Source organism: Meriones unguiculatus, chromosome 4, assembly GCF_030254825.1.
Source record: "Meriones unguiculatus strain TT.TT164.6M chromosome 4, Bangor_MerUng_6.1, whole genome shotgun sequence".
Lineage (NCBI taxonomy): Eukaryota > Metazoa > Chordata > Mammalia > Rodentia > Muridae > Meriones > Meriones unguiculatus.
The window spans coordinates 128066732-128094024 of record NC_083352.1 but is presented as its reverse complement, the minus strand read 5'-3'; the positions used below and the strand labels follow the sequence as shown (position 1 = coordinate 128094024).

The 27293-nt window shown below is 44.7% G+C and overlaps 1 protein-coding gene across 1 annotated transcript in view; it reads left to right on the top strand.

Annotated features, from left to right (window-relative positions):
* Positions 1 to 27156, top strand: part of Abhd12 (abhydrolase domain containing 12, lysophospholipase) — a 66781-nt gene extending 39625 nt beyond the window's left edge. Inside the window, exons 2-13 of the mRNA XM_021660710.2 lie at positions 1775 to 1899; positions 10551 to 10656; positions 12737 to 12856; positions 15742 to 15772; positions 17591 to 17636; positions 19987 to 20116; positions 20376 to 20413; positions 20746 to 20825; positions 21720 to 21802; positions 24206 to 24284; positions 25137 to 25264; positions 26567 to 27156. Coding sequence (XP_021516385.1) covers positions 1775 to 1899; positions 10551 to 10656; positions 12737 to 12856; positions 15742 to 15772; positions 17591 to 17636; positions 19987 to 20116; positions 20376 to 20413; positions 20746 to 20825; positions 21720 to 21802; positions 24206 to 24284; positions 25137 to 25264; positions 26567 to 26606 — 1006 coding nt within the window. The 3' untranslated portion in view covers positions 26607 to 27156. The remainder of the gene's footprint in view (positions 1 to 1774; positions 1900 to 10550; positions 10657 to 12736; positions 12857 to 15741; positions 15773 to 17590; positions 17637 to 19986; positions 20117 to 20375; positions 20414 to 20745; positions 20826 to 21719; positions 21803 to 24205; positions 24285 to 25136; positions 25265 to 26566) is intronic.
* Positions 27157 to 27293: the final 137 nt, after the last annotated feature.

Sequence of the window (27293 nt, the reverse complement as noted above, 5' to 3'; positions counted from 1 at the left end):
CAGCATCTAGAAATGTCCATTACACTTACTCAGATGGAAAAGAAAGGGGTACAACTCAAGCCAGTGTTATGAAAGTCTGTGATCTCACTGGCCCTCTGTAGGATCTTAGGGACACATGAGCCTACAGGGCACCTGGGGAACTGCTGTGTCACTTGGCATCTCATTTATCATTTCTCTCAGAATGTCAGTCTAAATCTTGCTGGAGGCTGAAGCCAATTACTTATTTCTGGGCTAATTCTAAATAACATCTAAGACGATTTTTTTAAAACATACAATGGACTGCGACACTTGTAACAGCAGAGATGAACCCAAAGGCACTACACCAAGTTAGTAAGAAGGCCACAAAATAAACTGTATGACTATGTATCTAAAAGTCTAGAAAGGACAGAAAAGCAGAATAATTATGCTGGGGCTGAGGTCAGAGGGAGACTGACTAGGAGGGGAATGAAGGAATTTTGGAGCAATGGAAATAGTCTTCACCCTGGGTCCCTCCCACAATCTGTCCCCTTATCTTTTATTCTATTGGGAGGCATTCAGTGATTTTGGATCTTATGTCTCATGAGAGACAAAGCATATCCACACAAAGACTCATCAAGTGTTCATGGCAGCTTCATTCACAGTGTCCCTAAACTAAAACAATATCAGTGCCCACCAGTGAATGAATGGACAGACAAGCCTGATGGTATCTTCAGACTAATCGTGTGGCAAAATCATGGAGAAAACCAGTACTGCATGCAACCATCTAGAAGTGATTTTCGTATATTTTAGAGTGATGCTTCCTCCACACAGTGAAAACAACAGCTCTTTCTCTTTTCCGGTGTTGGGATCAGATCCAGGACTTCATGCATGCTCTATTATTATTACTGAACCTTTTTTCTTTGTGTTTTGAAATGGTTTGCATCAGATAGAAATCATCTGTTGTATAAACTTAAAAGAACTTACCAAGAAGAAATGACTGGCTTTGAACTCAAAGGAGTTCTCTTCTGAGTGTGAGTGGTGCCAGATGTCAAGCCTTGAGGGACCTGGTCAGGTCCTCTATGGTGGCCCCTGTTTTAACTCCTCAGTTTTAACTCCTTGGATGACAGCAATAAATAAAAATAAACCGATCTTAGGGTCCTGCAAGACTACATATTTGAAAAGAGTAGAGACACTTTCTAAAGGGCATTGGGAAGAGGCTGAGGGAAGAGACTCAGGAATCAGAAGAGCCTTGAGAGCTGAGGCACCAACCCTCCTGAAAGGCATTCTGTGGGATGGTTCCAAGGGTTGGTCTCATTTTCAGCCTGTGCAGTCTCTGGGACCTGGTTGGGCAGGTTCTGCTGCAGTCCTGGTTGTAGGTACTTCCTGCTTCCCACGAACAGCTAATGAGTAACTCAGCACTGTGCTAGATCAAAAGCAGCTTAGCAGCAGTGAGGCTTCGAGGCCAGGAGAAGCCACGCTTTGCCAGGATGAGGTGGAAGCGGGGGTCTGATATCAGGTGGGGTGCTTCCTGAGGGCCTTTGTCTCTGCTGAAATCTTACCCAGACACCAGTATAACAGATCATAAGGATCATGTCTTTTCCTTTTAAGAAATAAAACTTTCTCTCTAGTACAGCTGAAAACTCAAAAGACTATCTCAATTATTTTAACAAAAGCAGATGGGAGACCGCTTTTATCAACGTCAGTTTCCTCTATATGGAAAGATGCCTGTGGCGCTTGTTTAGACAGCACAGGTGCTATTAATAAACTGGCAAAATCGAGTCCTACTGCCTTTTGACACATTGTCTTTGTCTTGTAGACGAAAGAGCCTGTGGTTCCGACTGAGGAAGATACTTCTCTGTGTTCTGGGATTCTACATTGCCATTCCATTTCTCGTCAAACTGTGTCCTGGGATACAGGCCAAACTGATTTTCTTGAATTTTGGTAAGTCCTCTGTATCAGTTTTTATTTAATTTTACTTAGAGTTCATTTTCTTGATTATGTTTGATTTTAAAGGGTGTTTTAAACTTTTAATTGAGACTGAATTCACATGTAGTAAATGTACAGATTAGAGCTACCAGCTGAACTCGGGGAAAGTATGAGTCTGTGACCTGGAAAGTGCCCTGCACCTTTTGTCAGGTGAGGGACATGGTGATAATGGCATTACCGTCCGGTGTTGCATTTGGTTCCCCAGGTGACTGTGTTGCATTGGCAGTGATCATGTCTCTTAATCCAAAGTAGATAATGCTGACAGCATGACCAGTTGTCTGAAGCTGTCATGTTAAAGATCTGTCACATGTGTAGTCTAGGTTAATTGAAACCATAAAAAAGAACGGTGTATTTAAAATAACAATAATGAGGCCTTACAGGTTTGAAACAATGTTATTACTGGTCCTTTTCTTTCCTTTTTAAAAAACCTGTTTTGTTTTCCATAAGATAAAAAAAAAAATGACACTTTTTTTATTTTTGTGGAATTTTGTGCTGTTTACAAAATAGACAGTTTTAGGTCCTTGAGTTAACATGGATCCTGTGTGGTTCCAAAGCTGTTTGTGGATAAGGCGAAGAAAAAAGTAAAGTATTTTGCTATGAAGCAGAAGGCAGAAAATCCCTGGTGTGTTTGATAGAAACAGTCCTTTCAGAAATACCATTTTGTACCCATGGTGAAGCAAAGGAGGATGGGAGGCATTGAAAATGGCTATGGTCCGCCTGATGGTTTTAGAAGTTCTTGGAGAAAAAAATAAGCCACTGGGGCAAATGTCTCTTTTTCTCATGTGGGAATTTGTGTATTCTGTGTGTGTGTGCGTGCGTGTGCTTGCGCGCGCATGCCTGCACCTCTCAGCATGTCAGAGGGCTGATGTGGTTTTCCAGAGAGGGCATACGTAAGGTTGTGTTTCCATCATTCTGTATTCTTCCTTTTGTAAATCATTTCCTGACATTATTAGAGGAATCTCGTGTGATATTTTCTTTTCCTCTTAAGCAGGCAGACTTTCATTAAGTCCTTATTTCTGAAAGTTTTGTATTGTAATTATCAATTTGCTTTTCCCGAAACTATAAATTGTAACTTCCTACTTGATTCCAGACAGACTGATAAATTCTTAGGGTGGAATTTTCTGTATGACAGCTTTTTTCTCATATAATTAAATGCTTTTATTTTAAAAGTTACATAAACATGCCAAATGTTTGTTATACTTGGCTAATTGGGTATATGTGTGTTTAGTATTGTATAACATGTTATTTTATTTCTAAGTACCATGTAGTATAAAATAAATATACAGTATAATAACTTTAAAAACAAGAAAGAGAAAATGGCTATGGTCACTGTTGGGATTGGACAGGATAAGGTGGACTCCTCACCAGATTTTTGGCAAGGTTGATTTACAGAGTGAGTATGGCCCTTGTTTGTTTGGGAGCTTGAGACTCGAGCAGGCTTGATGCTGTGAGACAGCAGGCAAGCTTTGGACAGGTAGAGGGTACTGTGAGGGTCCAGTCCTAGAGTATAGCCTAGGACATGGTACAGGAAAGGATGCAGGACAGGTGGGAAGTATGTAATAGAATTTAAGGCTCCATAGGGTCTGGTTTTACCAAGTGTAAGTTTATAATAGACATACAGAAAGTTGGAAAATACTAACAAGGAATTTCTATTCTTTAAACTAGTGAGAGAAATAGAAATACATGTGTTTACATTAAGAGATATTTTAGTTTTTCAAGTGGAAGGTTCTTGAACTTCTAGGAATTTATGATCTCTAAGTTTGGTGACTTGTAAGGAATAAACTGAAAAAGAAACAAAATCATACCAAAACCAAGGCAGTGTTGCCTTTCTGATTTAGTACCCCTTAAAGAGGTACAGAAAAGAAGCTGGGATTTGCAAACATGAAGACAGAATAGCTGTAATTTATTGGAGTAGCCCTTAGAACTGACCCACGTAGCCTCGGGCTGTGCTCTCTACTGTTTGACACACAGTCAGGTGCCAGCAAGGATCTGGATTGGATTTTTTTCCCCACTAGATTCTGTGTTCTTTAGACAGCACACAGTTTTACATTGGTTTCCTGAGGATAGAACTGTGCCACAGGCACAGACTCACACACACACACACACACACACACACACACACACATACACTCGCACACATCTCACACACACACACACACACACATGCATGCATGCAAAGATGGAACCAACTATACAAAGCTGTTTTGTGACCTTCATTCCTATGCGCTAGTGCACACATGTACCACCCACAACAAAGAGTAAATACTATTTCTTTTAAGTTACTAAAGACCTTGGCACTGATGGGCATCATTTTAGGGCAGTGATTGCCATCCCCACAGCAGCACTGGCCTGGCCCTTTTTGTCATGTTCCCACTGTGAAGCCTGCTCTCCTTGGAGAAGGGTCAAAATAGTTCGGGCTTGGTGATTTTCCAGTTATAGTGTGGCCGACTTTAATTGCTTGCGCCTATCTCCCCTTTGGACTGGAAGCAGTAGGTGCTTTGGTGTTGGAGTTTTACCTTAGGCCAGGAAGCTCTGTTCTTGTCTTTTACAGATGGGAGTCAGGACTTGTTGCTGTTCATCCTGACAATCTTTAGGGCTCAGGATGTAGTTACTGTAGTCATGAGTTCATAGAAAATTTCTCTTAAAGTAAATTTACAGTCAGATAAATAAGATTAGAAGAAACATAGCACCTCTAATTTAAGGCATTATTCTCCTTCAGATGTATTTTCTTTTCTTTTACTCACTTTTAAAAACTTTTTTATTAATTATACTTTATTCACTTTGTATCCCCCCTGTAGCTCCCTCCCTCCTCCCCTCCCAACCCCTCCCTTCCTCCCTCTTCTCCACAAATGCCCTTCCCCAAGTCCTTTGATAGGGGAGGTCTTCCTTTCCTTCCTTCTGATCCTAGTCTATTAGGTCTCATCAGGAGTGGCTGTATTGTCTTCTTCTGTGGCCTGGTAAGGCTGCTACCCCCTCAGGGAGAGGTGATCAAAGAGCAGGCCAATCAGTTCATGTCAGAGACAGTCCCTGTTCCCATTACTATGGGACCCACTTGAACACTGAACTGCCATGGGCTACATTTGTGCCAGGGTTCTAGGTTATCTCCATGCATAGTCCTTGGCTGGAGTATCAGTCTCAGAAAAGACCCCTGTGCTCAGATTTTTTGGTTCTGTTGCTCTCCTTGTGGAGCTCCTGTCCTCTCTAGGTCTTACTAGTTCCTACTTCTTTCATAAGATTCCCTAAAACAACAACAACAACAAAAAACCATGATTCTTGCAAAAAGAAAAAAGTTATCTGAAAAACCCTGAATAGACTATCCCTTTGAGAAACTTTGTTGATACTGTAGTTTATTGCCTTCTTGACTTTTTTGTATGTGTCTATTCCTGTGAGCATGCTTCTCAGGTCCTGATGATCCCACTTACGTTTGGGTGATGCCAGGTCTGAGGTCTGAGAGGCTAGAGTATGTTTCCAGCTGTCACTCTGCTATTCTGTCTCAAGAGTTAGGAACAGGTCAGCAAAATGAAAGTCTTGGTTCAATGGCAAAGGCAAAGAAGAAATTTAACTCTTTTTAGAAATAGATTAACTCTATTAAACACTAACCTTCATTCTTCCCCAAAAAGTTCCTGTTAAACCCCTCATAGCTTTCTTTCTTACCTCTTTACCTCCTGTGTAGTCCCCTGGTTGACCTTAAAAGGAATTGGAATTGATAAAACCCAGATAACCAGCACAGCCCTTCCTTTGTTGGTACCACACCTGGTACAAGACTGTTCTATTACTCACAAAGATGGAATGAGATGCAGCCTAATAGCAGAGATTTTCAGGCAATCACAGATGCCCATCCCAGCTTAGCAGCTCCAGCCTCTTACCTTTCAGATACTTTTCCAGATCAGCCTTTTTTAAAAAGCGTGATAAATTAAATTGTTTTCTATTTATTTGCATATTTATTCACTCTCTCTTTACCTGTATGTGCCTGTATGTGGAGGGTCTGTTCCAAGTCATTCCCTTTGTTGTTTATTGTTGCTGATATATGGTAGCATGGCCAAGACTAGGGTTGATGAAAATCTGGAGAAGCCAGAGACCTGTAGGTAGGGTTTCTGACCTGTATAGCCAAGCCCTGTTTACAAGGAACCTGTGAGAGGTGATGATGAGAGCTGGACCACATCAGTGGAACATGGAGTAATGAAAGCTCTGTGTAAGGGCCCATTTCTATGTGATGCTCTTGAGCAACACACTCTGTTCCTGCTTTAGCTATTGTGTGGGTCAGTGCCTTCACAGGGTAGGTAGGCTTCAGGCAACATCCCACAGTCATGGGGATCACAAATGGTTGATGGCTAAGAGAGATGTAATAACCACATGGGAGGAGAGGGAGCCCAGTACTGGCCAGAAAGAGTGAGCTACACATCTGGCCCAGGCAACCCCATGACTGTACTCAAGCTACCTCCACCTAATGCACACCTTATCCCAATTTCCTGTTAAAAGTGTCATTTCTGGTTTGCATAAGCAAGGACATGAAGAGCTGCATGTGCTGACTTCAGGGTATTCCCTGTGTTTCCCTCTCCATGGCTGACTAAATCAGGAATAAAAGTGAATTGGCAGAGCATATAAATTCCTGAGATGATCTGGTCATATAGAATAAAGCTTCCCAGTTTCTGAATTTTCTTGGCTTGGATGCTTTCTAGATTAGCTGTTAATCCTCATAAAGCCACTTGGCCAGGAATTCATCCAGAATCCCAGAATCTCAGGGTGTGTCATCTTTCTATGTTGGCCTCCTTCTCGGTATGCAGTACTGAATATATTTGGATGCTGAGCCAGGGAAACCAAGTGTTCCAAACCTTTTTCCCCTGGGGGAGGGTGGCTGTGATTCCACCTTCAGAGGCTCAGCTGATAGGAGCCTCAGGTTACCAGTGGGCACCTGACATTGATCTTTATAGTTTTACTAAGGGAGTCACCTTGTCAGCAGTAGCAGACAACAGAGCTTAGCATAGCAACAGCAACCCCTTAGGGATCTCTATAGATGTAAAGACAATTTCTTGACTACACTGCAGAAAAGAATTTTAGGATAAACCAGAGTGAAGCAAAGTAAGTGAATTTAATTCTAAGTGTTTAGACAGAAAATCATTGTATTAGTTACATTTCTGTTGCTGTGATAAAACAGTGACCAAAAGCAACTTATGGAAGAAAGTTTATTTTAGCTTATGGTTCCAGAGGGGGAAGAGTTCATCATATTGAGGATGCACAGCAGCAAGCTGTAGGCATGGTGGCAGGAGCAGGAAGCTCAGAGGTCATATCTCCAGCTATAAACACAAAGCAGAAAGAGAACTGGAAGTGTGCTGAGACACAGTGATCTAATTCCTCCAGCAAGGCTATACCACCCTATGCCCTGCCTCACCCCACACCCCACACCCCAACAGCAGCACCAGCCAGGGACCAACTCTTCAAGTACATGAATCCACAGTGGCCATTTCTCTTCCACATTCCTACACTCATGTAGAAAAAAAAAAAAAAAAAAAGGACAGGACATAATAAACCCAACACTTGGGTCTAAGCTTCTCAAGAATGTCCTGCTAAGGTCAGTAGGTCAGCAAAGTGGCTCAGTAGGTAAAAGTGCACAAGCCTGGTGACCTGAGTTTAATCCCCAGGACCCGTGGTAGAATGAGAGAACTGACTCAAAAGTTGTCCTCTGACCTCCACATACAGCCCATAGTACATGCACAAATGCCGCACACTTGTACATATGCATGTATATACAATAATAGACTTTTAGAAGAGGCATGCTTAGGTGTCTTTACAATGACTATGTGTAATCCTGTGGCTTTCTATGTTCCATTCCTGAAACAATATGGATTACAAAGTAGGTTTAAAGATTAAGCAAAGCTTAAATGCACAACAAAAGCCTAGGTGAAATTTAAAAATTGAGTGAAAATATATGAGCTTGTCTTAAAGATTTAGTTTTGTAAATAAAATTGTAAAGTGACTTTATGATGTGTGTTATTTAGATTTAGGGACAAGATAGGGGTGCTGAATAATTACAAATGTCGATGTCTTAAGTAAGCCCAGTTCCCTTGCTATTTTTAATAGTCCTGTCTAAGATGGCTTCAGGAAGTTCAGGAAGGCACATATCTCTGTAGGTAGTTTTGGGTTCATCAGTTATATTGAACTTTACACACACCTACAAAGGCAACAAAGGCAACTGGATGCCAGTGAGAGTCTTCTCTTCCTTCTCAAGTCTCTTTAATTTTTTCTCTTTATGGCTTATCTGAACTTCACCTGCAAATGAGGCTGCAGCTTTCAAGTAGAAGTATGTGGTAAGGTTATAGAGGGAAGCATGGAATTGGCTTCTACGGCACAGGAAGGAAACCTCTTTCTTCCTTCATGGATCCCACTGACAGTTACCAACAGAAAACCCTTATATCTCTGATAAGTGGCTGAAACAGGGCAAAAAGACCTGGCATTTCTATCTTCCTTTCTGTGGTACCATCACCTTCAGGTGAGGTTCTATTCAGCCCTCATGGACACCTACCTGCTGCTCCTCCATGGAGCTGGTCATCTGCCCCAGATCTTCCAGCAGCTCTAGTACCTAGAGTCTACAGTCTCCGCTCCACCTTCAGCCAGTAAAGACCTACTTCTCCCTTTGTTCAGGGAGAGCCATTGCTATCTCCTTTCTGCTTGTAAGCTGAAGCCCCATTAAAGCCTTGCATGTATACCTTGCTTGGTCGTGTTTCTATCGCTTCCATGCCAGAGGACTACCAAGTCTCCAGTCTAACCGTCGTCAAGATAAAATCTGAATGCGTTAGTATGACTGTGTCCATTTTCCTGGCAGGTCTGCAGGCTGGGTGGCTTAAACAAAAATGTTCTCTCAGTCCCAGTAGCTGAGAGTTTAAGGTCAAAATGTTGGCATCTTCTGAGAACCTGGATAAAGTCCAGCCTTTGTCCTTCTCTCTTCCCTCCCTCCCTTCTGTACTCCGTGGCCTTGTGTGTAGTGCTCAAGTACTCCACCACCTCCTGCCTGTTTGATTAGCTGGTAGTGGCCTGAAGTCTTTGATGTATCTTGGCTTGTAGAAATCTCACCCCATCTACTCACAGTCTTCACGTGCTCTCCCTTTTGAGTCATGATGGGTTAGAGGTTGCTTTGGTGACTTCATTTAAGCTTTGTTACTCTGAAAAGACCTCTTCCTTAGTGAGCTCATGGTCTTGAGTTGTAGGAGTTTGGGAGAGGACACAATTCAGCATATAACAAATTTAAGAGGAGGTTTAAAACTTGAGCTTGCTTCTTCAGGGGAATGTGGATTAGGAAGGTGGTGATGGGAACCTCATCCTGGGAAGAATTCCTTTTTCAGCATGGCCTGAGGGAGATGCTCAGAGGAGGTTCTGGAGAAGTAACATGTGCATCTGTGTCCTCATGAGTCAGACAGTTCATTTATTTAGCAAGTGTTCATTGAGGCCCAGTGGCATTTAAGGAAGTGAGTTAGATCTGCTATATGATGTGTGAAGTGAGTCTTGAAACCCACCCTCTCTGCAAAAACAAAAAAAAGGGGGTGTGTGCTGTCAGTACATTCCTTCTAGAGATCATGATCACCAGAAGTCAGAACAGTCCAGCTTTGTCACTCTCTCCCATGATGAAGATAAATTACACCTTGGGGCTTACGTATTTTTGGTTTATTCATTTACGTTTTTAATTTTTCCATTAAAATTTTTTTCGAAAGTTGTTTGTCATAGCAATAAATCACAGTGATATGTAAGGGAAAAAGTTAAGTCTTTCTGCATACTCACACTTAGCACGTGTCTTTCTGCATTCCTTCTCCCAGCCACACATGGTGTAGTTGTCAATGTTGATGTCCTTTTCTTGTGTTTGTGTGACAGTGGGACAGTATCCCTCTCATCTACCCTGCCCTGCATGTTTCCCATAGCTGATGTTCCTGTGATCTCTTGTATACCAGTTTATCCATTTGTAGCACTACTGGCAGTTAACTGTAAAACTCTGTATAGTGCCTTGAGTTCACTGTGGACAAAGATCTGGAGTTATTCATTTTGCTATCTTTCTAGGTTAAATGATGGTACCAGAAACTTGAACCTTTGTACCTTCTTTCCCTCCTGTACCCCAATCTTATCCGTTAAGCCTTTCCCAATGCCTCTGCCAGCTCCCTGGCCTCAGCCTTCAGCTGTGGCTTACCTGAGCTTTTTGGCAGGGTCTTTTCTCCTCTGTGTCTCAGCCTATCTTGTGCCAGCTTATCCTGTTTAAAAAAACAAAACAAAACAAAAAAACAACAAACAAACCAACCTTTCCTTCCCTTGCTTCTGTCTCCTTGGACAACCTTCCCAGTCCCAGGCTCCACTCACACTGGGCCCTTCCTGCAGTGTTTTAAGCTGTATTTCAGTGTTTCTTAGCTTTAGCTCGTCCCTGAAGTGTGCCTCTCGTGTAGAAAACCCTTCACCTGTGCTGTGGGGTTGGGGAGTGTATTTGTGAACACATGTGTGTGTGAGGGTGTGTGTTGTAGGGGGGTGTTTGTATGTTCAAGTGTGCATGTAATACATGGGTGAGCAGAAATGTTTCTCTGTGTGAGTCCATCCTCTCCATTAGCCTTGACTTTATCTCCTTGTCCCTACAGTGAGAGTTCCCTATTTCATTGACTTGAAAAAACCACAGGATCAAGGTTTGAATCACACCTGCAATTACTACCTCCAGCCAGAGGATGATGTGACTATTGGAGTCTGGTGAGTGTCTTCAGCCGAGGATGCAGGGTAGAGGCTCTAGCTTCTTTGGACTCTTCAGGAGGCCACCAGAGCCCTGCTTGGCTCAGGCAGTGTCCTTGACACTGGACTTTGGTACTGTTGCTTGTTTTTATCTTCACCATCCTTTTGGCTAAGGAAAGAGCTCAGCTAAATTTGATCTCAGTGGGACAGGGTGAGATGGCACCAAACTCTCCTGAGGTTTTTGAAACAGCAAAAGCTTTGTAACTACATTGTTTTTAGAGTCTTATTTCCAAAGTTAAAAACAAAACAAAACAAACAATCCAGAGAGAAAAAGAATGTAAGCACGCAATCGGAAATACAGACTTGAATGTGCCTTTTCAGAGAAGTGGATGGCTACAGCTTGTAGCCCTTCTCAGGGGCCTGTAAGAGGGATATTTACTTTCCCTATAAATTTACACTGGACTAAAGCCCTGTGACTTCTCTGTAGTTTCCTTGGAATATATCTTAGTGGTTTTCTTGGTAAGTGGTGATTCCTAAACACCACTTAGGGTCAAAATTGGCCAGTCCTGCATGCGTGTTTCTTTTCTCTCTCAGAAGCAGTTCTGAATAACTGCCCCTTTATCATCACTGGGTTTATTTTTCAGTTGCCATAAAGTCTCTTTCTGCAGCTTCAGAAACCCACCGTGTATGTGAGAAGTTTATAAATGAATCCAGTGAGTAGGCTGCCAGTGTGGATGACAGGACCTTCAGATGTTTCGATTAACAGCCTTTGGGAAAGAATAGAGAATGAGGAAGGAGGCTCTTGTTCTCCGCAGTGGGCATTGGGCATAGAGTCTTTTTTTTTTTTTTCTGTTTTGAGTTAATTGAGCAGTGCTGGACCTGTGTGTGCTTTGGGGGCTGTCAGTCTGACTTGCTTTGTCTGGAGCTGTATTTGGGGGAGAATGCTTGGTCCTTAACTAGGAGCAAGGTTCTGTTCAGGAGGAGTGTAATGGTGGTAGTTAGGCAGAAGGCACTGACAGCACCCATTTACATTGTTAAGTACCCAGAAGAGTTAGAGTGATTGCCATACAAATCTCAGGGTAGTTGATGGCAGCTGCTGCCCTGCCTGTCTGCCTAGACTGTTCCATGACTTTGGGCCTTAAGAAGCAACAAGCTCTACTCCCAGCTGTCCTCACCACCATCCCTTTAGGTTCTCCCACCAGCTTCTGCAAAGGCCCAAGGACCATTCCTGGCTATCAGCTCAGTTACCAACAGGCTGGAGGTATGCATACTGTATCTCTGCCAAGAGTTCCAAAATGGGATAGTCTAGCTTCTAGAAGAGTGTTCTCTCCAGATGTCGAAAATAGGTCTACCATCTTTGTCCCACTGCCCTGTCAATCCTATATATTGCCTATGCTGCCTGAGAACACCTAGCATCTAGTAATCCTCCTGTCATAGCCTCTCAAGTGTCTGGGACTATAGCTTGTGATTGTATAGGAATGATAATTACAGTGGATAAAAAAAAAAAAAAACACAAAAATGTGCTGCTTGTCAATGGACAAGAGAGGTACATTAAAATGAGAAAATAAGGACTTGGCTACTTGATTTTTTTAAAGGTTTATGTATTGGTGTCTAGAATGAATTTGGCTAAGATTTTTAGAGGAAAAGTAGACAGTCAACAGACCCTCTCCAGTGATTAACAGTATTAATTTTGACCTTTGTATATCTCTAAAGGAGAGTTTGGCCAAATAGAATAGCAGTAGAGCCTGGGTCAACCTGGCTGATGAGGAATTTATCCATGTGTTTGTGGCTCTAGAATTCAGGAAGGTTCTACTGATTAATGTAGGGCAGATATCTCTCACATTTGGATAAAGGCCACCAGAACAAAGCTATTTGACCCAACAAGAAGTCCTTTGCTTTCTCTAAGGCTATCAGCAGCTGACCTGACAGCTTGCAATTCCAGTTACTTATTTTAGGGATGAAATAATGTGTCACCTACCCCTCGATCCACTTGTTTGTAGATAGGGGCTCTGCTGCTTTCTGTCTTCACAGACCTTCATTAGGTGCCACTGTGTACAGGAGGGGCATCTGACTTTGTTGCCCCCTCTGCTTTTGTCTCCAGGCACACCATCCCCTCCATCTGGTGGAAGAATGCCCAAGGGAAGGACCAGATGTGGTATGAAGATGCCCTGGCTTCTAACCATCCCATCATTCTATACCTGCACGGGAATGCAGGCACCAGGTAAGCCCACTTGAGCAGTGTGACCTCTGGGTGGCACCTGGCTCCCTCCTAGACTGTAGATGTATTAGCTTAGACTATGTAAAGCAGACCTGTGTTCCAGGTAATCAGGTTTAGTGCATGCAAGGAGAGCATCTTCAGAACAAGGGAAAGGTAGTGTTCTTCTGAGACCAGGAGAATTCAGAGCAGCTCTGTGTGCTGAGGGCCTGTGGGTCTTGTCTGCCCAGAGCTTCCTGGGAGATAGTGCTGAGCAGCCAGCAACTCTGGAAGCTGCACCTGAAATAAGTTGGAGGAGGCTATGTCTCTGTCAGAGAGACTGAGCATCTCTAGCCATAGGGTGTTTCTTCTTCCTGCTTTGGGTCAGAGGGCACTGTGTCTGTTAGGAAGCAGGCCTTTTCTTTAAGGAAGTGGTTAGTCATTCAGGTTAGTCATTCATGACAGTTGGTGGTCTCAGTACACCCTTGAGGAAAATGCTGATACCTTTCACCTTTCTGTGTTTGTCACCTCTGGTCTAAAGAATGGCAGGCAAGCCTGTCCAACCTGTGAGCCCCCAGAATGTAGACTAGGGCACCAATTTGAAAACTTCTGAAAAAGAGATAGAGAGTATTAAAAAGTGGCCAGAGGGGAAGCTGAAGGCTGGACATGCATAAACATGTCTGTCATGGGCTGCCTGTGTGGGCAAGCTGTCTGCTTGCTGGCAGCCTTGACATCAGTAACATCAGTGTCTTAATGGGCTGTTGAAAAAGTACACACTTGGTCCATTTGGGCCTTTTATCCCAGATGCTTCTCATGAGTGGGTTGGACTTCAGGCTTAAGCTGGAGTTGCTCTCCCACCTAAAGAGCCCATGCTGTTTTTACACCATAGCATGTTGTTCAGAAGGGGCAGGGGAAGTGCGGGTTTTCTAAGGAAAGTGTTGTCTGAAAACAATAGGGTCCCTTTTCCTGTGCTTCTTTGGGTTGCCTGTGAAAGAGCCTGGAGGAGTCAGAAGGGAGGTAAGCCTTTCACCAGCCCAGCAGTGTGAGGGTAGCTCTGGGGCAGCCCTTTTATAGGTAGAAACAGCAAGAAGAATGTGTGGGTCTTTCCAGAGGGGAAGGCAGTCCTGGGTAGATATCTTCTGTGGAGCCACGCAGAGAACCCAGAAGCATGGCCCACAAAGGCTTGTCTCTGTGCCAAGAGCAGAATGTTTGGCTACTGTTCTGTAGAGTTTGCAGTCTGCTCTGTTGGGGACAAGCTGCAATAGGTTTCTCTTCCGCTTTTCAAAGACCAAGTAGCCATAAACAGCTTTTGTGGTATCTTTCCATAAATGAAAAAATTGTACTTGGCTGTGGCACATTTCTGGTAGTCACATGTTAAGTAACAAGAACAAACCTTTCCTTGTAGCTTTATGTCTGAGAAGAATATGGTGACATTCAATTATTTACTGTGCCTTCCTACTCCCAGAGACTGCCTAGAGTATCTGCATTCTATCTAGCCAAAGCCTCTAAATTTACTGAGACTCTTTTTTGGCTCCTCAAGCAGAGTCTCCTGGCCAGCTCCATCAGTCTTAGCAATCATATAGCATTGAAGTCTGTTGAAGATGTAGCTTTCTGAGCTCTTAGCCCTACTTTCTTTTTTCAGTCAATGGAAAGAGTTTTTGGGGGAGGGGCGGTTTGGAGAGCTATCTTCTAAAGATAAGTCAAAACACCTATCAGATTTCCTTCTGGTGTTAAGCACATTTCTTTGTATTTTTTGCTGCAATGTATTGGTTTCCCTTCTCTGACTCATTCACATGATCCTGCAGCGGCATTTCCACTCACTGTATACCTGAAATGTTCCCAGTGCTCATTTAAAAGAAGGAAAATGGTTTGAAGGATGAAGAAGGGAATAGGAAATGCTTTGTTTTAAGATTCTAGCCTGCTGGGGAGCTAGCCATTCTCATACTCTGAGTTATCAAGGGCCTCCTAATGAACGTCCAACAGCAAGGTCCAGGGCTCACTTACCTGTATCTAGGTGTATCTCACATGTGAGTATGGCATGTGAAGAGACATCATTATAGCCTAATGAGGCAACAGGTGGGAAGGAGCTCCCATGACCAGAGGGTCCAGATAGGAAATGAGGGATGAAATAGGAAGGTACCTGGACAAGTTTACTGGGACACAGTTTCCATACACACAAATGTTCCTGGCCCAAGGGAGCTGGGGAGGGCTGGGTAGCATGGGCAGGTAGGGTGGGAGTATATTGTGTGTCCATGTGTCTCTTAAATCTGGGGCTGGTAAGTGTTCATTTCTATGGAAAAGTTAAAGCCCACATGATAATTAAGAAATATCCCTAAGATGCTAGAAATAAAGGTTTTTTTTTTTCGTTTTGTTTGTTTGTTTGTTTGTTTGTTTGTTTGAGACAGGGTTTCTTTGTGTTGCCTTGGTTGTCCTGAAACTTACTCTGTAGACCAAGCTGGCCTGGAACTCACAGAAATCTGCCGGCCTCTACCTCTCAGAGTGCTTGAATTAAAGGTGTGCCCACTGCTGTCTGGTTATGCTAGAAATTAGTTTGATGCCACTTAGGGGGACCCAAAGGGTCATGTGTCTACCATAGGCCCCTCTTTGAAATTGGGTTTGGGATCTCAGATTTAAAAATTTTTAAATACATGTGTGTTCTTGCATGTGAGTGCAGGTGCCCACAGATGGCAGAGGGCATCACATCCCTTGGAACTGTAGTTATAAACAGCTGTAAGATACCTAATGTGGGTATTGGGAACTCAACCCAATACCTCTGCAAGATAAGTAAGCATTCTTCATTACAGAGCCATCTCTCCAGCTCTGGGTTCCCAAACCCCTGAGGGTTACCCTGTGCCCTACCTTGAGCAGGGCCACTAACAGCACTTCCTGTTTCCCTCCTTTTCATGCTGCAGAGGAGGCGACCACCGTGTGGAGCTATACAAGGTGAGTGCCAATGGCCCAAAGGAGCAGTGCTGTTTGCTTCAGGATGCTGGAATAGAAGGGGTCACTTGAAGTAGCCATTCTGAAAAGTCACCATTCATGGGCATGCAGAGGGTGATGCCCAGCTAGTTCCCCCATGGTTCTTCCATTGTGCTGCTTCTGGGGTGGGTCCAGAACCAGTGCATACCCTTTGGAGATTCTTTCTCAGGTATTTACCAGTGAGATGAAAGGCACTTGCCACTGTTTTTAATGATGTGTTTCTTAAGTATAGAAATGCTGTGGGAGTGATCCTTACTGCAGGATCACCCTTAGGGTGTAGGGAGTATAAAGGCAGGTATGATTTGAGCCAAGTTCCAGACAGGCTTGGTAGAAGCTCCAGCAGGTAATTGTTCATGCCTTGGGCATGACATGGAATCCATTTATTTTATGTGGTTTTGTATATGTGTGTGTGTGCGTGTGTGTGTTTGTGTGTGTTGTGCACCATAGTGCAGATATGGAAGTCAGAGTACAGCTTGTGGGAGTTGATTCTTTCCTTGTACCATGTGAGTCCCGGGGATCAAACTCTGATTATCAGCCTTGGCAGCAAGAGCCTTTACCTGTTGAGCCATCTTATCAACCCTGTGGTTTTGTTCTTGATTTTGGAACCTTGGTAGAGCATGCTTGGCCAACCCATGCCTGCTCTCCTCTCCTTAGCTGTCTGTATGTAACAGGCAGAAGAGCATATACACACAGAGAGAAAGGACCTGTTTTGTTCTGGGTAGTGGGAACTTTTTCTTCCCCCAAGTAAATTGAATTAAGGCAGGAAATATACTGGCTGAGAAGTTTACAGTTCCCTTGATGTTTCTGTAGTAGAAAAGAATCCCTCTGTCCAGGTCCACAAGGCTATGGGTGCAGGCTAAAAGAGAGGGCAGGATTCACCAGGCCACCTAGGAGAGCACCATGTCTTCCTGAAGGTGGAGTGCTGAGTGGCTGTAGGTGACAGTGGTGGCAGGGAAGGCTCTTTCATTGTCCTAGGCATACCCAAGCCAGTGTATTATACACTGCACATGAGTAGTGATTAGTTTTGTTTTGTTTGAGACAGGGTTTCTCTAGCTCTGGCTGTCCTGGAACTCACTCTGTAGACCAGGCTGCCTTGAATTCAGAGATCCACCTGCCTCTGCCTCCTGAGTGCTGGAATTAAAGGTGTGAACCATAATTAACTGGCTATGAGTAGTGATCATAATGAGAATGGACAAGGACAGGTAGTAAGTCGGTAGGAATTTTTTTAAATAATAGAAAATTTCACTGGGCTGTGGTGGCACACACCTCTAATCCCAGCACTTGGGAGACAGAGGCAGGCAGATCTGTGTTAGTTCGAAGCCAGCCTGGTCTACAGAGTGAGTTCTAGGAAGAGAAACCCTGTTTCAGAAAGAAAGAGAGATGGAGGGGGCAGAGGTTGATTCAACATCAGAGAAATACTAGGTTGCAGTAAGGTTCCTAAAATGAAGTCTCTGAGCTCCATGCTGGCTGGCTATCTCAAGCCTCCTGACCGTCCCTGAGAACTGTCTGCTGCCCTGTTGTAAAGTGTTATCCTGGGAACTGTAGGAGCTGGCCACTTGGCCATCTAAGGAGCAGCAGAAGAGCCATCCTTCCCATGTTGCTCAGGCAGAGGAGGTTAGAACATTCTACAGCAGCAGGTACAGGCAGGAGCTGCATGTCAGCAGTCTAAGTTAAAGTTCCTACTCTGTTCATGACTCAGGACAGAACACTGGTGGGTTTAGCAGGAAGCAAGCTGCTCAGTGCAAGACATGTTACCAATGATGGATGTTTTTCACTTCACAGGTGCTGAGTTCCCTTGGCTACCATGTGGTCACCTTCGACTACAGAGGTGAGGTTCCTTTCACGAGTGTATCATGCCCTCACTTCTGTTACACATAATGGGCAAACTTGTGTCAGAGCTTGGAAGTAAGGCAGGAAGCTTGTTTGTTCAATGCTGGGCCTGCAAGGACTGTGCTGTCAGTGGGAAGAAGGGTAGGAGTCCTGCTGTGTAGCATCTGGGTAGACTTCACTGCCAGTGCCCTGACAGCAACATTTAAATGCAGAAAATACTGTCTTTTATCCTTATTGCATTCAGATTTTTACTGCAGCTGGACATTAGACTCTAGCTCAGTAGCAGAACTAGTCTTGATGAAAACTGGGAAAAGGCTCATTGAGAACAGAGTCTTCTGTCTTGATAGCCTTGCTCTTTTTGTATTTAGTCAGGGTTGCCATTGAATAGACTTAGAATCCACTTTGATATGTGCTATGAGTATTCTGATTAATGAGCAGCAGACTTTTTTTTTTAAGATTTATTTATTTATTTATTTAAAGTACACGAATGCTCTATCTGGATATATACCTGCATGCCAGAAGAGGATATTAGATCACATTATAGATGGTTGTGAACCACCAAGTGGTTGCTGGGAATTGAACTTAGGACCTCTAGAAGAGCAGCCAGTGCTCTTAACCATGAGCTATCTCTCCAGCCTCCGTGAGCAGCTGTTTTAAAAGAGTATTCCTCCATAGAATTCCCACTTGGAGAGCTCAAGGGACAAAGGCTGCCTAGCTAACTTATTTGATTCTTCTGGGGGCGGGCAGTGATTCAGGGGTCCTCAGGCTAAGGGATGGAAGCCACTGCCACCTTCAAGTGGGGTTATTATTAGTTTTTTTGTTGTTGATGATGTAACAAATTACCACAAACAGCATATATTAAAACAAAGCAGCTATACTATCTTGTAGTTATGGAGATGACAAATCTAAAATCTTTAGCCCTTAAGATAGAATTAAAGTGTCTGTGGGCTTTGTTCTTCGGTGACTTCTGGAGAGACCCCTACCACTTGCCTTTCCTAGCTGCAGAGGAAATTTGGCATTTCCTGGCATTTGACCTCTTTTTCTGTTATCAAAATATTTATGAACACTTGAGCTTTATCCAGATGATCCAAGATCACCTGGTCTCCAGGTTGGCCCATGAGTGGCCTTCATTGCTTTTGTAGCTTAACACCCACTGGCATGAGGTTCACAACTTACCAATTCTGTGATTAAGATGTAGGCTTCTCTAGGACTCACTGTTCTGCTGAACACAGTAATGGCTTTCACTAAAGAAAGCTCATCAGGATGACTGTTCTGAGATGAGCCATGGCGGTGCACACCTTTAATCCCACACTCAGGAGCCAAAGACAGATGGCTGTCTGAGTTCAAGGGACAGCCTGGTCTACAGAGTGAGTTCCAAGACAGCTAGGACCGAACGGAGAAATCCTAACTCAAAAGACAAAACAAAAGAAAACAAACAAACAAAAAACCAACAAAATAAAAGAACAAATGTTCTGGTCTCAGAAAAATTAAGTGAAAAGCTAGAAAGCCCTGCTCCTTTTCTGCCTTCTCCATTCTGTAATGGTGTTTAGAAACATTCTTCGTGTGTGCTGAGACCCTAGGGTGATGAAAACAAGGCCTCATTCTAACCCCTTCATCTTCTTTCCAGGCCCGAGTCTCTGCCTGTCTGTGTGGAGTGGGGCCACCCTGTCCTCTGACTCTGTTCATACTTTCTGTTACTCTGTCTCTTTCTTCATGTTCCCAAGTCCCTGTCTCCCACAAGATATTCTAAGTCTGTAGCTATGTCCCCTCTCAGCTCTTCTCTGGGGTTGGGAGTCTGGCATTATAATTATGAGGTTTGCTCACACAGCAGAATTGCATTTCTGAGTCTTGTGTATTCGTCATGTGATGATGACTCAGTGCTGAACCTCTAGAAAAGCAACTGTACTTGATCTTTGCTGGAGACTGTGAGGAGAATCAGAGTTGCCTTATGCTGGACTCTCCCAACTTCTCTGCCTCCCTGCATCTTCATGACTTCTTCCTATCTGGCCTGGTCCTCATGTCAGTAGAGCAGAGGAAGAACTAGCTTGAAGAATGCTTGCACCTGTGGGCAGGCACTAGCAGGACATGTACTTGAAGTTCTTGTGTGTGTGTTGCTGACTTAGTTCTGTTAGTTACCAATCTGATATGCATGTAGAATGACAGGACTCTGGTTTGTCAGCCAGCAAAAATAGGGGTGGTTCACTCCTGCACCCCTCCTGCCTGTCTCCCTCTCACCAGAGCTGCAGTGGAAATGATAGCACACCGGTGGGGCTACAGATGTTTCTAGGGCAGCTTTTACTGCAGCTGCTTCAGAGTCACAAAATGCCTTTGACCTTCCTCTCTCTCAGGTTGGGGTGACTCAATAGGAACACCATCGGAGCAAGGGATGACGTATGACGCACTCCATGTTTTTGACTGGATCAAAGCAAGAAGTGGTGACAACCCTGTGTATATTTGGGGCCATTCACTGGGCACTGGGTAAGAGCTCTCAAAGCAAGAGGATGACATAGTGAAGGGAGGCATGATGTGTGACCTCTGGGAGCCCAATGCCTCAGGCTGTAGCATCATCCATTCCTGCAGTCTTGGGTTTCTGTCCCTATGGTAGGGCTTAAGGGAGTAAAGCACCAAGAGGGACTAAGGAAATACTGAATTTCTATAATTATTCCCCAGTTCAGAAGTGCTGTAGATCCAATATGGGCAGTGGAGATGACAGCTGAACTCTGTTTTTTCTTCCCAGAGTGGCAACAAATCTGGTACGACGCCTCTGTGAACGAGGTGAGAGGGCCAGACGCCGTGGCTGGGCACCCTGCTGTACACGTTAGTGGTCCAGCCCCTTCACAGTCTTGCCAAGCAAGTTCTAACTGGCAAGCAACACAGTGATGGCATGAGCTGACTGTCAAGGGTGGGGGCCCAGGTGTGCTCACCCTGCCCTTTCAATAGGATCCTCGAAAGTCATCTGGGGCCTCTTGGGGGCTGGGACTGATGGTAGTGGAGGGCCTGCAAAAGTGAGTGCTTGGGCTCTCTGTCCTGTCTAAGTACTCCAGCCACTTAGCCTCACTGGTTCTGTCACTTCTTACCCACTGTCAGCTCTGTTTTTCTTTATCTAGAGACACCACCAGATGCCCTTATATTGGAGTCTCCATTCACAAATATCCGTGAAGAAGCAAAGAGTCATCCATTTTCAGTGGCAAGTATATGATTTTATAAAAAATAATATATTTTCATGATTAAAATAATTGTTATGAAAATAAGAGCAAGATAATGAAATAGTCATCATAAAAGGAACAATTTGACATTACTAAAGACTCCCATCCTAGTTCTAGGCACCGGCCTGCCCATAGAGCTGCCAAAAATGGGAGTAGGTAGAGCTTTCAGGCAGAGACACTGGTATTTCAGGAGGTCTCGCCCCTGTGGCTGTGTTGTGTACCCAACACCCAGCTTCACTGCACACCTGATCTTACAGCATCACTGCCCACTTGGTGCTGTGGAAGGCTGCAGGTTAGCTCCCTTCTTGAGGTAGAGCCTACACTCTAGGTACTAGAGGATGATTGGAACCCAGGCTCAGTGCACTGGAGAGCTGGACTTCCCAGCAGTGTCTCAGAGCAAAGCCCTGGTAATCCCTGCTAAGGACTTCAGAGCTGGCTAGTCAGTCCCCACCCCTCCCTCATCAAGTGGGAGCCATCCTTATCCTAGCCTGACCTCCTACCTTCCCACCTCTATTTGTGTTGACATAATCTCATGCTACCACCTGTGGGCCAGAGCACCCATTATTTTCTCATATCATTGGTACTGCTTTTCCCTGAAAATTTGTGAGGAAAACAGCCTTTGATCCCTATTTCCTTGGTGGGTATTGGTCTTTTTATCTGTGGGGAGTCGGTTTCTGGTTGCATGTGAGGTGTGGGAGCCCCATCTGATCTGTGAGGCTAGCAGATGAGTCTTCTGTCCGCAGTCACACAGTCATGGTGAAGCTGGGAATCCAGCTGCACATCTGCTAACTCCTAGAACCTAAATTGTCAGAACTCTTCCCCTTTTCCTTCTGCTATCTCACACCTTCTGAAAATGCTTTCCATCTTGTGTTCAGATATATCGATACTTCCCTGGCTTTGACTGGTTCTTCCTCGATCCCATTACAAGCAGTGGAATTAAATTTGCAAACGATGAAAAGTGAGTATTACAGTAGAGTGAATAGGAAGGCCAGGGATCCCCAGGTGGCTCACTGCAGTGTCAGCCTGGCAGGGTGGGAATGGGGTTGGCCTCCGAGAAAGGGTCCTTTGAAAGGGAAAGTCAGACTGAGCTTTGTATTAGAAATAAGAAAGAGCATCTGCATGACAGGGCAGGGCCCTCTACATGCCATGGTGTGCGCACAGAGTCAGTGTTTCAGGTGTCAGTCCCTCCTTCCACCTTGGTAGGGAGGTTCTCTCTTGCTGCTTCTGCCGTGCCGTGCTGTATACTGTACGCTAGCCACCCACAAGCTTCTGGGCCACCCCCCAGCCTCTCTCTCCTACCTTCCTGCAGGGGTGCTGAGGTTACAGATGCCTGCTACCAAGGCTCCAGAAGTCACATCAGGTTGTCAGGCTTGCGCAGCAAGTGCTGTGCCCATGGAACAAGTAGATAGTTAAAATAGTCGTTATAAAAGGAACAGTTTTCTCCTGGCATAGAAATATAGAAGTTTAAAAGATTAAAAGCATATTTTTGCCAATGTAGTTCTTTTTTCAGTCTTGAAACCAGGGCCCCTGAATAGACATTAAAGCAGTATTTAAATTTAACATTGACCACATTGAAAAAGATGTTTAAACATAAAGTAGTTTTCCTTCAAGTATGTATTTTGTTTCTAAAAAAATAAAAATATACCAGACTAAAATTTAAGTAACCATTACAAACAAAACCCCTTGCTTAAGTATTACCATTGTAGATCTTAAAGGAAAGTTATCTGAATAAAGCAAATCTGTGTAAAAACAAAAGTGAAGCTGGGCAGTGGTGGTGCACCTTCAGTCCCAGCACTTGGAAAGCAGAGGCAGGCAGTTCTCTGAGTTTGAGGCCAGCCTGGTCTACATAGTGAGTTCCAGGACAGCCAGGGCTACACAGGGAAACCCTGTCTTGAAAAACAAAGAAAGTGAGTAATGGACCCAGAAGTTGCTTTTGGCTCCAACTATCACACAAAGATAGATGGCATATGAGTAGCTACAGGACCATGCACCATGGAACCCTTAACCTTCACATCAGCCTCATGTGTGGATGGGACCTTCCTAAGCTCAGAGGGACAGTTTCTGCACTAGGCAGGCATTTGCCACTTTCTCCGAGAGGCTCAGGGTAAAGGAAGCAGCTCATTAGATGCTCCACCATTTGGCTAGGGAGAAAGCTTAGTCAGTGAAATGCCTGTCTCAAAAGCATGTCTTGAGACCTGAGTTTAAACTCTAGAACCAATGTAAAAAACAAAACAAAAAAAGGCCAGGCAAAGGGCTGAAGAGATAGAGTTTAGCAATTAAAAACACTGGCTGCTCTTCCAGAGGACCTGTGTTCAATTCCCAGCACCCATATGGCAGCTCACAACTGTATATAAATCCTCTTCTAGGGGATCTGACACCCTCGCACAGATGTAGTCAAAACACCAATGTATATAAAATAAAAAAATTTTTAAAAAGCCAGGCGAAGTGATAATGCTTGTAATCCCAGTACTAGAAAGGTGGAGAGGGCTTCCCTGGGACTCACTGCCAGCTAGTTTGACCTTACCTGCTGAATTCTAGGTAAGTGACAGATTCTGTTTCAAAACAAAAGGTGGGTAGGTACCTGGGGATGGTGTCCAAAATTGTCCTTCAGCTTTTACCTACACATGCAAATATATTTGTGGGTATATATACAAGAAATGCACCACCATGAGTCATATGTGTGCCGGGTGCCAACTAGTAAAAGGTTATGTTTGGGTAGCAGGCTCTCTCGAGGCTAGGTCCTGCTCCACATGCCAGGATGGCACTTGCCACCTTCAGGCAGTGCACAGCTCTACTAGGGTCAAGATTGAAACAGCTCAAGTGGCCACCTCAGTGGGCATGTCCAGTCCTGTTAACTGCTCTTTCTGCTTTGTGGCTTGTTGAAGCACTCTGGCTCTGTTGGACCTATTGTGCCATTTGCCATTACTGACTTAAAGCTAGAGTGACTTAAATGTCACTTACACATGATTAAATAGAGAACTGATTCTTTTAACCAACAGATTCATAGTAACATCCATTTGCAGTAAGAGTCTTAGAGAACTTAAATACTCCCATTTATAAAGATTGTTTTATTTTTTTAAACTTTTAATTTATCTACTGGCAAAATTAATGGTTTTCAGTTTTCATAAACTACACAGGAGTAATATGACCTCTAGATTGACATGTCACCTAGCAGAAATACATACTTATTTCAAAACAAAACACCTAAGAAGTTATTTCTTAGTTCTATAGTGAAAAGGAATCCAGCTACATTCAGGCTATTAAGCACCACGGAAGAACACACCATAACCATATCCCTGCCCAGGGTGAGGGGTGCAGATGACCCCTCTTTGGTCTCCACCTAGTCCCTTTTCTCCTACAGTGTGAAGCACATCTCCTGTCCTCTGCTCATTTTGCACGCTGAGGATGACCCAGTTGTGCCCTTTCATCTTGGCAGAAAGGTAGGTGTTGTGTGACTCTGCCCCAGTGCAGTAGGTGCCATTGGCCCCGAGTGTGGATCAGGTTGGGCATGCAAGGTAGGGAGGCAGCCCCTGCACACTACATCATGGTATAGGTTCAAGTCCCATCAGTCTGCATCTTCTCCAGGTGCTTGACAGCCTAAGAGGTCTGATGCCAGGGTCAAGACCTCTTGACCCTAAAACTATGCCATACAAGCATTAGAACGAGGACTTAGGGGACAACACCTAGCCCAGCTAGGTGACACCCAGTTTGTCCTCTTGCCTTTGGAGCTAAACTACAGGGACCTTGCCCTTGCTTTTACTAAATCTGCTTTGATGTTGCTGATAGGAAGCTAGATTAATGGAAGGAAAAAAAGTGGGATAAAGAACACCATGTGGGGCACAGTCATGCCAAGGAGCAGGGGAGCCTAGAGGAGTGCATGGCATGCCTCAGCAGCAGCTTGGCCCAAGACTCACTTTGGGCACATTTCATAAAGTATACAGAAGATGAAGCCATCCAAGAGAGTGTGAACTGCCCAGCAATACACCTGTGATGCATGGAGCTGAGGTGGAACTGCATTGTCTCTTCCCTTGGAGCTACCCCACTTAGCTGTTCTTCACACTGTGGAGGTGCAAGGACAGAAAAGGCATCATAAATAATGCACTTAAGGGAGTGGTAGTACCTAGTGTTTGGCCAGTTGGCCCAGATTCTGGCTTCTTGGACCTCGGCTGTGCAGACTCTAATGACAGAAGCACTGTCCCCGGGCACTTGCACTGCACCAGTGTTTATTCCAAGAGAGGTTGGAGGTGGTTCTCTGTTGGGCTCTGGGTTGACTCATCTCTCCCTCTCACCAGCTTTACAACATTGCTGCACCATCTCGAAGCTTCCGAGACTTCAAAGTCCAGTTTATCCCCTTTCACTCAGACCTTGGCTACAGACATAAGTACATCTACAAGAGCCCTGAGCTTCCACGGATACTGAGGTGAGGCATTCTCCTCCAAGCCACAAGCCTCTCCAGGACAGCAATGCCTCACAACTAGCTGTGTTGCAGGTGGCAGCCACGGAAGCCATTTGAGGAGCTGAGTCATGCTGTAGAGTCACAGTGATTCAAGAGCCTTCCACTAACACCACACAGAAGTTACAAAGTTTGTTTCCCTCCCTTCTGGGTAATTCTGTGATCAGATGGCATATAGGCTCCCTGTACACATTATACAAACCCATGTGAACATGTGTGGGAGGGTGTACATGCACCATACTTGCACATACATGCACATGTGTGGGGAGGGTGTACATGCACCATACTTATTCACAAGCAGCCATTTGTATACACAAGTGTGCGAGCATTCTGAGGGCCTTTCAGTGTACATCTGTACCATTCCCAGTACATAGAAGGCTTTGTATGTACAGGAGTCCTTGGATATAGCTTCCTGAGGGGAGGCATGTTTCTACCTACTGCACACTAGTCAGACTTGTGGGCAGAATTTAGGCTGCAGCCCAGAAAGCCAAAGGATCCATATGGCCTGGGCCCAGTGCCCAAGTGTGAGTGTGGAGTAACAAGGAGTTCTAATGACTGGCCCCACTTCCCATGCATGCCTATCTGCCGTGCTTCCACAGACTGCCACATATCACCAGCTCCTTGACAGATGACCCAGGTCCACTCCCCACCACTCAGAGCAGCCCTGACCACAAGTCTAACCCTCCCTGTGGACCAAGGAAAGGGTACCATATTTGAACCAAGAGTGCTGGGCCACTTGGAGAGCACTGTTGCTGCTCAGAGTGGTAGTTCCGCTGTTTGTGCTGGTAGGCGTGAGCAGTGGGTGAGAAGCCAGTTATTTCCAACTTAATGGCTAAAACTGGTTGCATAAATTGTCTCCCAAAGAGCAATATCCGTGTACAATTAGTCCATACTAGCTCCTTTGAGAGTTCCAGAGGCAAAGCTATGTTACAATAAAGGATTCCTTGCCATCTGGGACAGGGAACTGAATAAGGTGGATTTGGGATTGACAGTCTCCCCAACTCCCCCATTATAAAAGGGAAATATGGCATAAAATTTCAGCTGAATATGGAGCCCCAAAGCCTAACTTTGTCTCTGCATCTCCCCATACTGGAATTTGACCTGGGAGCTGCAGTGCCCTCCACGCCTCACTAGGGGATCTTTGTCAGGCAGCCTGTAGCCCCAGGTTCTTTGCTGCCTCTACCACTTAAGATAGCTACCAAAGGACTGTGGGGGGTGGGGTCTTAGGTCAAGCAGTGTGGCTCATGTGGTTGTCCTTCTCTGGTCCAGGCAATTCCTAGGGAAGTCAGAACCGGAACGCCAGCACTGATACTGGCCCATGAAGGAGCATGAAGACCCACCCTCCTTCCCTTCTCCCCTGGACAGCAGTCTGGCATCCAGGAGCCTGGTGTTCAAGAGCCCAGAGCGTGCCTAGAAAGAGGACTCAGACACAATGGGCAGAAGCTCCAGACGGATCTGTGAGGAAAACACAGTGGCAGGCAGGTGGCCCCTTGACCCTCTGGTGGCCACTCTACCTGAGCCTTCTGGGAAGGTTTACTGACAACAGATGGACTCCATATGCTGAGCATAGGAAGCTTGGGAAGGGCCCAGGAGCTCAGGACCACCCAGGCTCTCTGGTACCACCACTAAGACACAAGAAAATGGTCCTTCCTGGCACACAGACTCCAAGTGGTTCGGTTTGTCCCCTTCAGCTTGTGTACCTGCTTGCCTTTCTCAGCTGTCCCTGCCTCTCCTGGCATTTGCTCACCCACTGTAAGGGGCATCTGGATCTGCACTTCCTTCCATTCTGCCCACCCGTCTGTCACCTAACCTGGCCATAGACTGAGCATTAATTTAAGAATAAAATCTTGGTGGTGGTCTATTTATTGTTTTCTTTACAAAGCAGGGATCAGTGTTCCTTCCTCTGCTGCCCCTTCACATTTCTCTTCCTAACCATTGCCATACACACAGATCCCCAAAGGGAGTACAGGGGCTGTTCCCAACTTTAGGCACCAAG